Source organism: Brassica napus, chromosome A8, assembly GCF_020379485.1.
Source record: "Brassica napus cultivar Da-Ae chromosome A8, Da-Ae, whole genome shotgun sequence".
Lineage (NCBI taxonomy): Eukaryota > Viridiplantae > Streptophyta > Magnoliopsida > Brassicales > Brassicaceae > Brassica > Brassica napus.
The window spans coordinates 14,707,008-14,723,401 of NC_063441.1; the positions used below are offsets into that span (position 1 = coordinate 14,707,008).

The 16,394-nt window shown below is 30.8% G+C and overlaps 1 protein-coding gene across 1 annotated transcript; it reads left to right on the forward strand.

The window, feature by feature from the left end:
• Nucleotides 1–12,004: 12,004 nt before the first annotated feature.
• BNAA08G13080D (transcription factor IBH1-like 1) lies at nt 12,005–13,877 on the forward strand. The gene is made up of 2 exons (XM_013864900.3): nt 12,005–12,722; nt 13,140–13,877. The coding sequence occupies exon 2, from the start codon at nt 13,141–13,143 to the stop codon at nt 13,681–13,683; it is 543 nt and encodes a 180-aa protein (XP_013720354.1). The 5' UTR covers nt 12,005–12,722; nt 13,140; the 3' UTR covers nt 13,684–13,877.
• The last annotated feature ends 2,517 nt before the right edge of the window (nt 13,878–16,394 follow it).

Sequence of the window (16,394 nt, forward strand, 5' to 3'; positions counted from 1 at the left end):
AGAGAATAAATTAAAAGACAGAAGTTATGTCTACATGTTAGTCACCAAGAAAGAATGATTAGAGTGAATAAGAAGTCTACTATAAAGATGAGTTTTATTGGGAGATAAAATTGTGTAGAGTTTGTGAATTTAAAAAGTTACTTGAATAATAAAATATATATACACTACTTAAAAAGTTTGCTCACACTTTTATAAATTGCTACTTTACGAATATTTTCCGAATAATTCTGATTTAGTTTCATTATATTTTGCAAATTGAACCTAATTTTATTTAAAATTTGAAAATAATTTCGATTTTTATTAACATATAACTTGAAAGCTATATAAAACTTAAAACATATAATTTCAATTTTCGGTTTTCAATTTCAAGTAGGTTGTTCAAGCACTTTTTATTTTCGGGAATTTAATTAAGATGAGATCCGATCTTTTTAAATAAGAGAATTATTTAAAACCCCAATGGATAGAATGGTGGAACCAAGGTTTTAAGTTAGATTCTTGATTCTTATGTTTACGTTAATGGGTGTAAGTTATTGTTAACGCAAAGGTTCAGACTGAAACACCTTTCTTTATAATTATGATTCGTAATTCATAACTTCTTAAGACCAAGATATGTTTTAAAATTCATAACTTATTTTCTATTAAAGCTATATTAATGTTGTATTATAAAACTTACATACTTGCCATCTATTTAACCCCTTGCACCATGTATCCATTATACATCTCATCCATTTATCTAAACAACTCCACGAAAATCTTAACATGAGCCAAATTACTTGGATTGTTCGCCACAAAACGGCACCAAGTCTAACATCTCCAAAAAGAAACATTACAATGAAGATTAAGAGACCAGGTACACAACAAACGAAAATTGTGATATCTATTGACATGAAGGCAGCAAGCAGTGGCCATCTAAGCCATGAAACAGCACGCAATATGGAGTACATGCTTGGCTACCACGCAGTGATAGTGCGTGCGGCTTCATCAGAAGTCCGCTCGATAATCTCTGTAACCGAGTCAAAATCTATCTCGTGGTAGCCAAGCATGTACTCCATATTGCGTGCTGTTTCATGGCTTAGATGGCCACTGCTTGCTGCCTTCATGTCAATAGATATCACAATTTTCGTTTGTTGTGTACCTGGTCTCTTAATCTTCATTGTAATGTTTCTTTTTGGAGATGTTAGACTTGGTGTCGTTTTGTGGAGAACAATCCAAGTAATTTGGCTCATGTTAAGATTTTCGTGGAGTTGTTTAGATAAATGGATGAGTTGTATAATGGATACATGGTGCAAGGGGTTAAATAGATGGCAAGTATGTAAGTTTTATAATACAACATTAATATAGTTTGAATAGAAAATAAGTTATGAATTTTAAAACATATCTTGGTCTTAAGAAGTTATGAATTACGAATCATAATTATAAAGAAAGGTGTTTCAGTCTGAACGTTTGCGTTAACAATAACTTACACCCATTAACGTAAACATAAGAATCAAGAATCTAACTTAAAACCTTGGTTCCACCATTCTATCCATTGGGGTTTAAAATAATTCTCTTATTTAAAAAGATCGGATCTCATCTTAATTAAATTCCCGAAAATAAAAAGTGCTTGAACAACCTACTTGAAATTGAAAACCGAAAATTGAAATTATATGCTTTAAGTTTAATATAGCTTTCAAGTTATATGTAAATAAAAATCGAAATTATTTTCAAATTTTAAATAAAATTAGGTTCAATTTGCAAAATATAATGAAACTAAATCAGAATTATTCGGAAAATATTCGTAAAGTAGCAATTTATAAAAGTGTGAGCAAACTTTTTAAGTAGTGTATATATATTTTATTATTCAAGTAACTTTTTAAATTCACAAACTCTACACAATTTTATCTCCCAATAAAACTCATCTTTATGGTAGACTTCTTATTCACTCTAATCATTCTTTCTTGGTGACTAACATGTAGCCATAACTTATGTCTTTTAATTTATTCTCTATATTTTTCATTGATTAGCAAAGAATGAAAGAAAGAAGTTGAGTTTCAGATTTAATATAGGTGTAGAAATCTAAAGACAACAATGATAAAAAAAATTTAAAATGTAATTGAATCAACGTATTAAGTCTTGTGAGAAAGAGAATAACAATCCGAATGATGCATGAATTAGAATCACTCTGTGCTGCATGGTTTTGCATGATCTCTTATTTTCCTTTTGAAATGCTTAATGTAATCAATTGATTTGTTGAAGTAGAAATTTGTTGCTGGTGATGAATGGAGTAGTAGTTTGCCTGGAACATATTGGATATCATTGTTATGTTGATTAAAAAAAACATAGATCTTTATTATTTTGAATGTGTTTGTAAAAGTATTTACCTTGGTAAAGTTTAGGAATTATGCTTGTGATGATGACAACTTTAAATTTCTTATCCTTCTTGCTTTGTAGGATGCTGAAATCTGCTGCTTGGTTGTCGCAAAGTATGAGTTTTACAATTGTCGACCTGAGATAGTGATGTATATATGAAGATGATTATTATTTCGTTTTTAATTATTGTGTTAGACTTACCTGTTCAGCCGTAGACCAATCGTGGCATCAATATTGAGTTCTGGGTGGCAAGGTTTTATTTTTTGTATTATGACTTTCTGCCCGACGACATCTGCACATTGATTTTAGAATAAAAAACTATGTTTATTTAATTAATTAATGGAATGACTTACTTACCTGGTAAGTATGTGGGTGTAGTTGCTAACCGCAATAGATTTCTGTAATTCTGAGGAACTAAAGTGTGAACTGGATATATCGGACCGTCGAGTGTGACTTCAATACTATTGTCGTTTGGTCGATCCGAATGTAATACGGCAGTTGGGTGAGTCTCCGATTTCGTGGATTATTTATGACGGAAAATCCCGAAAACTCATATATATCTCCTTCAGCTAAGTATTTTGGATCATTCGGCTGAATGTTTCCGCTGAGCCGACCTTCTAATAGTTGACCCTGAGTGTGAACAAATTTTGTTGTGACCAACCGATTTAGTAAATAGTGAGTAGTTTAAATCAAATATGGTGGATTGGAAAATACATTTATATATATATATATATATATGTATATATTAAAGTTAATAAAAGGCTTACGTTGTGGTCGTAGCACAGGAAGCCGATGCAAATTTGAGTACTATCGGTTTGGTGTTTTCTGATGTCCCAGACATTTCTTATACAAACCGTGATGGGACGCACTGAAATCCCTTCTCTCAGTTGGTGGATTTTTTGAGGAATTTGTTCCATGTAAGATGTCACTGTAAAAATTCGATTTTAATAATGTATAAATATTATTTGTATATTTTTAATTATTACACACATGGATATATTAGATTCAGGTTTTTATGTGTAATGGTATTTATAGTGATGGTGATGTTATTTTACTTTAAGGTTAAATATTATCGGAGATTTATAAGATAACTTTTAATAATTAACCTATGTCTAAATTAACTGATAATATATATATACATCAAAATACATTTTCCATTACGAACTTGAGGTGGCTTTTTAAGGAAGCTTTTATAAGAAACTTTGAATTGTATTAAACTACATATATTTCCCACTTAAATAACTACGAACAGTCCCATATACTGGCTGCAAAATTATTCTTATAGTTTTAATAAAACGGAGTAATTACAGAAATAATATATATACATTAGCGGTGTTCAATCCGGATATCAATTATGTTTCGGTTTGGTTTTTTCGGGGTTTTCGGTTTATAAAAATAGCCACCATATTAAAACCATATATAATTTGGTTTGGTTCGGTTTATATACCGTCGATTTTCGGTTTACTCGGTTTTATACCAAAAAAACCGTAAATATATTTATCTTTTAAAATTTTTTGTGAATTTAACTTTATAATATTAGATATTAGCTTTAAATTTAATTATAATCTGGCGATATTTTGGTTTCTAAATAATCAACTTTTATTTTACTATTTAAATAATCAGTAAACATATTTAATTAATAACAGTAATAGTTTTATGGAATAAAAAGAAGACCATAAAAGTAATCTATAACACAATATTCACATAATACATCTAGCGAAGTCCATGGCTATAAGGCCAGCACTACACCCCATCCCACCAAGATTCAACCTTTTTATATTATCCCTAAGTTTATACTTGGATTAAATTCTAAGTGAATATATAATACTTTCTGATGAGAGCTAAATATTGATAGTGCTTTTCTTAGGTGGATGGCCAACTGTATAACTAAATATATTGATACAACATAAAGAATAACTCAAAACAACATATAGACATTATGTGATCGGGTTATTAAATATTTGTATTGGATAATACATAAGTTTTAACTAAAAAAAAAAGGGGCAAAGATTTGTTTACCTGCAGTTTGCGAAGGGGGTGGAGGAGGTGGGTGCTCCATTTTTTTTATATTTCTATCCTTATAATGAAACCGATTACCAGTTAGACTGATGAACTAAGATTTGTATCTTCTTAGATGATTAAAAAATTCTTACCCTTTCACAGTTGGTTGGAGTCTAGCGTTGATTAAAGCTTGGTAGACACTTCCAATGGTGATTTCAGTATTTTTTTCAAAATGGAAATAGAAAGCTTGGTTCTCCGTGCAACAGCTTAAGGGGATGCTTCGTACTTCTATTTTCTTATTTTGCTGAGAGTTACGGAATAAAAAACAATGCTTTAGGCATTGCAGCTAATGCATAAGATATGCAAATATTCTCTTACGTTATTGGAAAGAAATATCAATTACTTGATTGATTGTTTTTTCATATTACGGTACTAAATTTATGCCGTTGAACACTTTTAAGGAAAGCGGAGTAATTATGCTGATTGAAAACACGTTTTTTCTAAAATAAAATATGTACTTGAAAACCTCCTTTTTTTCCTTAAATGTTGTTGCTTTCATTACAGGCATTTTTCAAAGAACATCCACAGTTCGTGAAGAATGATTTTAAAATACAGAAATGATTGACCTGTTTGTCACAAAGCTAGATTTCAAAACACCTAAAGAAACAGAGTTATAAGCCTTAAGAAGTAGAATAATGATTATCAAAACATAAGCATTCAGAGTATATGAAAAACTTTAGAAAAACTGAAAGAAATCATGAGTCAATAATAGATTGGAAAAAAAAACTTTAGCTGTAATCCCCTGCAAGACATAAGAGGACACACGAAAGATCTACACCCCACGCTTGAGGCGTTTTGCTTTGCCCATTTCATCAATGTCACCATTTCTCTTACTTCCCTCTGCCGAATCCACACTGATTTTGGAAGCTTCACACACGTTCGTTCCAGTCTCAAATGTCTCCTCCGAAGTTGCCGGATTGTAGTTTCCTCCCGAAGATTCTGTGACTGGTGGAGTGTCCAGAGGGAGAATCTTGGTCACAGTTAAAGACAGTGGCGGAGCCACCTTAGAAGCATGGTGGTCAAATGACCCATGTGAAATTAATAAAAATAAACTTGTAAGGCTATTTTTCATGTTGCTATTGTGGTAATTTGGTCAAGATCTCTCCTATTGACCCACATGTTCCTAGGTTCAAACCACATAGATGTATATTTTTGTCTCTAATAAATGAGTTATGACCCATATAAACGTGAGATCTAGCTCCGCCACTGGTTAAAGATCGAGACTTCCCATCTAAGTTGTGCTTTGTAACTTTCACACAAAAGTTATGTTTCTGACCAATAGTGCTGATTAAAGCTTCCGGGAAAGGTACCTCTTGGGTAACTCCTTGGTCTCCATTAGCCTGACATTCAAGATTACCAATATTCAATTGCAACTTGAAGACCAATATTGACTAACAGTTCCGACTGATGAAACTTACCTCAAAATAGCTGCTGACTAACTCGGCTACTTGCTTCCCAGTTAACTCAAAACCAGCATCACCAAGCAGTACAAAAACAGCTTGCTCACTGTTGTCATAGACAGATATCTGTGCACAGTACCTGCCATGAAGAAATTGCTACTGAGAATTGAGAAGTGAGTATAGAGTAAATACTGTGGTACTCCTGATATGTTGACTTTCCCACATTTTGAACACATCAAAGAAGTTGGGCCTTTTGTAGCCTTAGTATGGCAACCACTGCATGATATGTAATACCAGGTTGAACCATGGACCACATCATCAATCGTAGCCGTGCACTCAAAAAAAGCCTCCTGGACAGCAAAGCTATATAAGACTCAAAGTTTTTGATAAATGACTAAGAAATAATTAGACCAAGTCGTACCTTATTAGATTCCTGCTTGATGTAGGAGAATATTTCTCCTATAGTCAGTGTCTCCCTTTTAGTAACCACTTCTGCATTAACCAGCTCAGCACTCTGTGGGTTAGAGCCCAACCTGAGACAGAGTAGTAGCATTTTGATCCATTCAATCATTGATATGGGGCGAGGCAGCGAAAGATTAAATATAAAAGGGAAAATATATATAGATTTACCAGCTAAAGTAGTCGATCGTAGGTTGGACATCGTACCATAAAGACACGTGAGGAGGACATTGAAGTCAGTGCAATAGTACCTCTTGTATTAAGCAACACCCATTTAAAGACCAAAAAGAGTAGATATCTAATTACAAGAAAGTTTTCTAAAGATAGAAATTGAACCTCCGAGACTCTTAGTGTTAACGGTCGTGACCAATAACACGGTGGGGGTGCCTTCGTATGATTTGAATTTTTTGCAGAAGTCTCTTACAGCCGGGTCCCAAAGGTAGAGCTTCATCACAGGCCCACTGCAAAATATTTTACTGAATGGTTAATATAAGTATACAGATAAAGTGTTTAAGAAATAATAAAAAACTTACTCGTATGACTGCACATGAACCAACACATGTCTCGCCCTAGCTATCTCCACTTCATCAAGAACTGGGGTCCCAATGAGACATTGTCCATTAACCACCTTCATGTGCCCAACAACATCTATACCATTGTTCATCAAGCGTGTAAGTAAGAAGACTACGCAATAGCATTCTACTATTTCATGACCAGACAAAACTGAAACACACATAGAACTCAAGCATCCTAATCAAACTATACTACAATAGAACCCTCAAAAAAAAAAAAAAAAAAAACCAAAACCCGAGTGTTGTAAAAAAATCCTCCCTAAGGCTATAAACACAATTAGTGAATCTCATTTGTCATGTTATGTTCTGAAAGAGTGATCGCAGAGACTGATAAAGACAACGATTCCAGAGAATGCTTATCACAAACCTACAATACATTTTAACCAAATTTCGAGATCAACCGTGAAAGTAAGAAGAGTGTGCAATAAGTAATCTACTTTCTCATGAGCAAACAAAACCAAACACGCATAGTACTGAAGCAGCTAACAGATCCTAACCATACTACACTACAATACAACCATTTAAAAAAATCAAATTTTAAGCACATTGTAAGCAAAATTCTAGATTTATATCTGAGAAGCAACGAAGACAAATACCACATACAACTCAGAGATGGTGTGGGTGATAACAGAGATTACCATAGAGGTCTCCTTTGCGATCACAGCTAGCTTGAAAATCCTCAAAGGAATGAAAACGGAATCTGTCTTCATCAAAAGGGGTGGGACTGTCTTCAAGAACAGAGAGCTCCGAGTTCCATGAGAAAGACACCGTCACAGCATGATCAGAAACCCGATACACGGTTTTGTTGCCTGATCCATAGAAATTGTTGAGCTTGTAAAGCGATCCAGGCTTCATTTTAGGCAAATGTCTCTCAATACGGCTTGGCGGAATGAATACTTGAGATAACAGATCCCTGCGAGAAAATACAGCACCAATCAAATCTTTGTTTTAATTTTGTAAAAATTAACGTTAGTGTAAAAATTAACGATATAAATCAAGATCTAAATATCTAAATAACAACTTTAAGAAGGATCTAATATGGAAGAACGAAGAAACTTATCGATATAAATCACGATCTAAATAACAATTCTAAGGACGATCTAAATAACAAAGAACGAAGAAACTTATCGATATAAATCACGATCTAAATAACAACTCTAAGGACGATCTAAATAACAACGAAGCTAAAAACTATGTTGGGTGAAATCAAATACCTGCTCGTCTATTAGAAGCATCTCAAGGCCAATAAGCGTCTTCTTTAGAGGGTTCCAAGCCTCCCAGAAATGAATCAAGCGAAAACGCAGCTGGGTTTCGTGGGGACCCGGTGTGACATCGCGGAAAAGCATGATTTTTTCATCGTGATCAGAGGTAACAGGGGATTTTCCATTCGGTTTCATCGCCGTAGATTAAGGAGAGAAGTTCGAGGTTTGGTTTCCACTCGAAAGAGAATAACAGTATATAAAGGAGGAGGAAAAAAGCAAACGGAAACGAACTCATCAAGAAGAAATTGATGGATCGAGAAGTCGTGGGGTATTGATTGTAGAGATGTGGATCGAGAGATCTGTTACGATGAAGAACAAAGGGGGAAGACGAAGAGATGGAGGCGCAAAGCATCGGGGTTTCCGTCTCGTGTTGTTTTTTTTTTTTAATATACCGATAAGAGACCAAGCCCAATAAACCATAACGAAGCCCATACAAAATCATATGAGATCTTTTGATTTTGGAAATATATATATATATATATATATATATATATATTTTATCAATATACTGCTTCTTTTACACATCCATCTGCAACCTAACCCAAACGGACTAGAGAAAAAATAATTAGGACTCACGAAAAATTGATAATAACACGCAACCTTGTATTAACCAAATCGAGATAAAGACGAACCCAGTAAACCAAACGTACGCCTCTGGTATCCTACGTGGACATTAATTCTGTTTTGATTGGGCAATTAAATCTGTCGACGTGGACATGTTAAAAACACTGCATATCGTGCTTTTAGTATAGGATAGATATTATCTAATTTTGAGCAATAAGCATCATTAATATAAATATTTGAATAAAATGAGAGAAAAAGCTAGAAATATATGGTTAAGTATACTTATGTTTGGCTATTTTCGGATATCCATTCGGGTTTGGATATTACCGGTTCGGATTTCGATATTACTCGAACTGGTAAATAGGTAATTTGTTTTGTTGTTCTAAAATTAGATGATTTTTAGACCGAGCAGGTGAATATATACTAGACATGCATTTATATTTCGTGTATGCACTTATATTCTATAACAACTTGATATATTAGATTTGAACACTAACGTGTTAATATTGTTTGCCGGTGATTTTTTTCAAAATTTTGATTCTTAGATATGTATCCGGAGTGAAATTAATTTTTACAGATGTCTATTTTTTAAATTGACACTTATGTAATTCACTGAATTCATAGAAGAAGTAAAAAAAATTAACTCATATCAATGAAACAAAGAAGAGAACAAAAGCATAATTTTATAGAAGTAGAAAATGAAATCACTTATGAATAGTCAATAGTAAACAATCGAGAGCAGAAAACATAATCCCCTTTCATCGTTATACAATCGATGTTGCCTATTTGGTTTTGGTGATTTGTGTGAGCTGCAAAACTTAATTTATTTTTGTGCATATAAAATCTTAAAATAATTAAAATATAATATAATATGTTAACTATTCAACAACGAGGATATATTTAATATATCAACATTTGTATTCTTCATTTTATAATCGATAAAAAGGATAGTGTTACAAAATGTTAAAATCATTTAATAAATAAACATTATTATAAAAATTCATTCCGCGCATACGCGCGGGTTATCATCTACTTACTTAGATATTTTCTAATTTTGTTGTGTCCCAAACTCCCTATACAGACAACAACAACAAAACGAACTTTAACCGAGGCCAAACAACTATCAAGCTTGTTGATGTATTTAAACAACAACAAAACAACCAGGTTAATGTAATTTAGGTTAAGCAGCTCACCTTTCCAAAAAAGAAGCAGCCCACTTAATAAAATGAAAGTCTCTCTTTTCCTTAGAAACTTGCAAACACGCTTTTTGGACTAACTTGCAAACACTTTTAAGCAAATTTTCCAACGAGCTTCATGTTTTTAGTAGTTCAACAAGATGCAAAGTTTCGAGTCACGGCCGTCTTCTAAGAGACACGGAGAAGGATGTGGTGTCCTCCGTCGAAATCACTCCATAAAAAGTGAATGAGTGGTTCCCACAGTCCCTGATGGACAAGGGTCCCTCCATGTGTGCACATGCGCTTCCGGCGGACGCGTGCGTGTAAGATCATCCTCCCCTAAACCTTAACGACTTCGTTAATGTGTTTCTATATTTGAATATTGGTGATTTTCAGTGTGACTAATATTAATTAAGGGTACAAAACAGTTTTGTGAATTTTTTTTATCATGTAAATCAGATAGATGGTGACGACAACATGAGATGGTGGGCGTGTAGACTTCAGGGAATGATTGTGGAGATTCCCGTAAATTACGGAGGTCCACTGATAAATTCTCGCACCAGACGATCCATGTTCGATGTATTTTGTTGGAGAAAAATATTATTTTTATTATTTAAAATGTTTTTATAATATCATTATCATTAGCATTATCATTATCATTATCATTATCATCCATGTGTAATATTTATGTGCAGCATTGTACATCGTCTATAAATATCATATTTTTTGTTTTCTGGATTATAATTTCCAAATAATAAAATTTAATTTTATATATATATATATATATATATATATATATATATCTTCTTTAAATTAAATTATTATTGATTTTGTCTTTTCTTTTTGAAACCAGGCTTTCCCAAAGTTTGCGGATCGCCACGTTTTCATCACTAAAACCATTGATGTTATTTGTTTGGTATGTGTATAGAAAGTCATACCAAGCACAGTTAATGACTTAGTGTGGTTGTAAATATGCGTTTATATTTGATACGTATAGTAAGGGTCTGACTGGTTCAAACGCAGCGGTTGCGGTTGCGGTTGCAGGAGTTTGTAGATGCGGACGGTTGCGGTTTCTAACGGTTTTAAGAGATTTGTACGACTGGTATTACGGTTAAAAATTAGTGTGTTTGCGGGTGACTTATGACTGGTTAACTACCAAATGCGGTAACAGTCAAATAATAAATTAACAATATTTACATTTAATATAATTATAAAAATATCAAAAATCATAAAATTATAATAAATATAAAATTTATATTTAGAAAGTTATAATTTTAATTTTTGAAAATTTATTGAAATTGTTTTTATTATAAAATTTTATAATATTAATTAAATTATAATAGATATATTTTAATATTTTCATAATTTCAATTTTAAATTTTTTATTAAATATTTTTACTTTTGTATATATATTGTTTTTAAAAAAAGAAAAAAATTTTACCCTCCCGCAACCGCAAACGCTAGCTGGAGTCAGCTTTTGAATTTATGAGATTCAGAGCGGTTTGAAGCGGTTTAGAGCGATTTGAGTGATTGTTGTAAACCGCCGACAACCGCTAACAACCGCAAAAACTGCGTTTGCGGGTGGTAGCGGGAAAACCAGTCGCCCCCTAAGTGAATGTATCACTACTTTTCAGTTCAAAAAAAAAATATAGAAAAAAAGGAATAATTCACCGTATAACTAGGGCTCGTGAGCAATGCAGCATAAAGTTTTCAAATTCTCCTTTTAAATTATTGATCTAAAATTGGTCCCAACAAATTAAATAATATTGGTCGGTGTCATAAATCACTAAAACCGTTAATTTCTACTGTGTGAATCAGTTACAGTTAAGCATGTATCTTTATCTAATCCATCATAATAAAATTACTGGTCTTGTAGCATTATAATTGCTGTCATAATAAAAACTAACATTATATTTGTTTACACGTTTATTTGATAAAAATCTATTGATTATTATGGATGGACCTAATAATTTACAAACAGACGATTTAACTAACGTGAGTATATATAAACATTGATGGATGACTCAATCTGCAATATCGACCACCAGTCCACCAAACTTATATAATAGTTTACGTTCTTTAACATTAAATCTTAAACTTGAGATTAAGTATATAATGAAACTTTTACAAATCAAATTTTAAAGTTAAATCCTTTGTCAAAAAAATTTTTAAAGTTAAATCAATATTAGATTATTTCGCGTGCCTTTTTCCAGTTTTTAAGAGCCTCTAATTGCTTGGATCTCTTATGTTGTACTTGTACGTGAACGCGCTGATCGGATAATCTTGTCAGAAAGAAATTATATGTGAGATAGTTGTAACGATCACCACCGATTCTACATTATTACAAATCGAGTCGAAAATCGTGGTATATATCACTTCAGTATCACGAGAATCTACGGTTTCTCAACTTTCTCCAACATTGGTTCAGGGACTGCTTTCCAGTTAATTGTGCTTCAAATTACCACTTTATGTATTCTATTGGTGCATTGTCCATATATAAACCACCTTTTGTTGATCAATAGATTTATCTAACTCTCGAACCAAATTTATAACATCATAAACATAAATCATCATCACAAATTTTCGGCGGAAACAAATAATAATCGACAAAAGTTTCCTAAATTATAGGGTTATACAAAAGGGTACGTGGGCCATACAATAGCATGTGCATGCATGTGCTTCTCCTATCTCCTATTGCCCCCACCATTTTCCCTCTCGTTTTGAAACGAATAAAATGGACCATCTTCTTCTCCTTTCTCTCTCCCTTACATCTCTGTCTCTATCTTGTCGATTTCACTAATTCGTGAGCTGATCGCAGATTTTTTCTTAGCAATCTTCGACACTCAACAAAATAAGCTGAAGAAATATTCTACAAAAAGGGTAATGGTTCATGTCTCTTTTCGTTATGATGATAAGGATCCCTAAACGGAATATATATGGGCAGTCTATGATTTGATTTTTATTACATGTCTCCCAGCCCTTTGATGTGTACGTAGTGTCGGTCTGACATTTTTTTAAAAAAAATCATAATTTCATACCCTCAAATAAGTTTGTGTTTTTATTTTTCATATACCTACACATACAACTAAAACTAAAATTGTCGCATAAATCGTGATGACAAAAGAGCGAGCAGTTCTTTTGCATATGTTTCTTTTTTTTTCTGAAAGGAGTTCTTTTGTATGTTCCAAACCAGTTTATGTGTAAAGGCAACATGAATGATTACTTTCTTAGAATTCATTTACAATTTAAAAGAGAATTGTTCAGAATTTTGAGTATTTCTACTTGATTGCGATTCAGGATGCAACCTACGAGCTCAATGAATGAACAATTCCTAAAGAAATGGCAAATGGGTCTTCAAATATTCCGTCCTTCGATAGACAACACGAGTGTCTCCGAGAGAAAGAGAGCAATAAAGCTCTCTGCAGACGTTGCAATGGCGTCTCTAAGAAAAGGAACGACATGTTGGAGCCGAGCCCTAATCCAGAAAGCCGCCACCCAGGACAATTTCCTCGTACGTCAAATGCTCTCTGGCATCAAAGAGGAAACGCTAATCAACAAGAAGTTGCCTAAGATTGTGTGTCATAGAAAGATTGTGAGAAGAAGCAAGAAGATCTTGATGAGGAGGAAATCGAAATCAGCGATGGAAGAGGTCGCAGCAAAAGCTAAGAAGCTCGTCAAGAGAAAGACTCAAGGGTTAAGAAACATTGTCCCTGGTGGAGAGTTTATGAGCAATAACGTCTTGTTGATACAAGAAACGTTAGATTACATTGTCTCACTTCAGACACAAGTGAATGTGATGAGGAGTATTGTTGATGCTGCTGATGCTGGAGTTGAACGGTAAAAGACTTTTTTTTTTGCACGAGATTATTTGTGAAATCATGAGATCATTGTTGGTCGATAGGACCGTATATTATATGGACATGGAAAATGTGATACGACAGTAAGTTGTATTTGTACATAAGAAAATTTATATACGCTTATAGGAAAGTTTCATTTACATTATGGTGATTTTAGTTATAACATTTTTTTTTAACATTTTTTTTGCCTTATGTAGTTATGATTATCGTTCGGTTTCATTTAATTAGTTACTATTATATCAATTCATATTATTTACAAGATATGAGCCCGTTGCGTTGCAACGGGTTTTGTTTGATGTTTTAATTTAATAAAAACCATAAAATAATAAATCATTTTATTATAGTATTATGATTGTTTTTTTGCATATATTGTTTGAGATTTATTTTATAATTGAAACTCGTTTTCACACATAAGTTCAAGTTAATATTTGTATTTTATAATCATGGTGTATAGATTAGTTGTTATAAACTTTATACAAAGGATTAGAGAAAATAATATACGTAAACACTTAAACTGAACACAATCCGAAATAAGAAATAAAAAGTAAAAAAAATAAAAATTAAATACACCGATCGAATCAATGACAACATTATACATGTTCTTTTGTACTAATTTAATATTTTATTAAATAAGTCTTTAAAGTTTTATTTTGCTATGATTCTTTTAAAAATAAAAACATTATATTTTATAAATCTCCTTTTTATTTACAATTAAAAGATAAAATAAAAATATTAAATACTCTTTTACAATTTTGATTAAGATTAAAAAAAAGTAAATTACTGTCATATAACCTATTATAATTATCTACTCTTTAGAATTTCAGAAAAAATATTGCTATCAAATAATTATTTTTAGTTATTAATGAATATTTTTAAAATTGCTATTTTTACAATTCATATCAATACTAATTTTACACTTCTTTTGTTAGTTAAATAATTTTTATCATCATGTTCATCACCAAATACTCTCTTAAAAATAATATCAAACAAAGTTTTACAATTCTCTTTTGGTTAGGACTTAAAAATATTATAAAAATTTCTTTGGTTTAGGATTTTTTTTTATAAAAAAGGAAAACAACTATAAAATATTATTTTGCAGTTTTGTAGGATTTTAGAAAAGGAAATTAATATTACATAATCTTGTACAATTATATTTTGTCTAGGATTTAAAAATAAATAAAATTTCTATCAAATAACTATTTCCAGTTAATATTAACTATTTTTAAAAGTTGCAAATTTTAAAATTCGTTTTTTTCAATAACATTAATATCTTTACAATTTTTCTTGTTAATTGAAGTAAAAATTATTATTAAATAAAATTTTACAATTCTCTCTGGTCACGATTTAAACAAAAAGAAAATTTTTTAATTGGTAATATTAGAAAATAATTTTCTTTTAGAAATTTCTTTTATTATGCTTTTAGGAAAATAAGAAGTTATTTTCACATAATGAAAGTTTTTATTGACGTATTCACAATCTAATTTTTTAATTGACACATATCACAATCATATCAGGTGAAATATTTAAAGTTAATTTTGGTTTATATTCATAACACAAAATTATTAAAAAAGTAAAGTTAGTTAATTATAAGAAAAATAAGATTATTTTTACGTTTTTATTTTATCTGGACTTTTAAAAAGGAAATTAATAAAAAAAAATTCTTTTAGATTTTTATCCAACTATTTTATTTTTAATAGAAAAATTATGTTTAATTATTTATATGTTTTGTCTTATACATACAAACACATATTTATCATATTTACACATACTCATGTACGCCAATAACATCAAAATTAAAAGTTATGATAGCATCATAAGATGTAATAAGGATAATAAAAAGTTGAGTTGTATCAAGAAATTAAAAGAAAATACTCATGTAATACTTTTCATGTAAATACTATTGTGTTTTGTAAAATAATATGTGGAAGCTTAAACCTAAATATAGATTTGAATATTTGTAGCTATTTTGTCATAATTTTTTAACATACAATTATCTATTAAAAAGGAAATTTATTTACTTATAAGAAAATAATAAGATTACTTTTACAATTTTCTTTTAGTTATGCTTTTAAAAAAGTAATATTATTTATTTTAAAATTAGTTTTTTCATGTTTTTATTAAATAATTTATTGTACTTGTAGGAATTTACAATTTGTTTTTGTTTAACATTTTTTCTGAAAATTTAATGTTTATCTTTTATAATTCTCACTCTTTCGTATATTTTTAAAAAAAACATTATAATGAAAAATAATAATAATAATAACAATTATAACAATAAGTAATAATAACAATAATAATAAGACTGTAAAAAATATTAATAGTAATTATCCTTTTAAAAAAATTTTAACCAAAAAATTGTAAAAGAGTGTTTAATGTTAATTTTCTTTCATTAAAATCGGATTTTTTTAATACTGTTAAAAAAATTGTAAAAGAGTGTTTAATGTTAATTTTCCTTTATTAAAATCTGATTTTTTTTTTGAAAAAAGTTATATAATTTTCGTTTTTAGTGTATACCAAAAACGACTTGTACAAATAATTTATTATTTTAGTGTATATATTTTTATTTAATAGAATTGTTTTCTTAGTTTTAATGAAAATATAATTATAAAATATTATATTGAAATTGGTTCTTCAAAATTGATGATTAACATGATTGTTGCACATGGTCATTATTTTTCTAAAAACATTTATGTGT

Coding starts and splice junctions, on each gene's coding strand:
- BNAA08G13080D (XM_013864900.3), top strand. CDS start 13,141: ATGCAACCTACGAGCTCAATGAATGAACAATTCCTAAAGAAATGGCAA.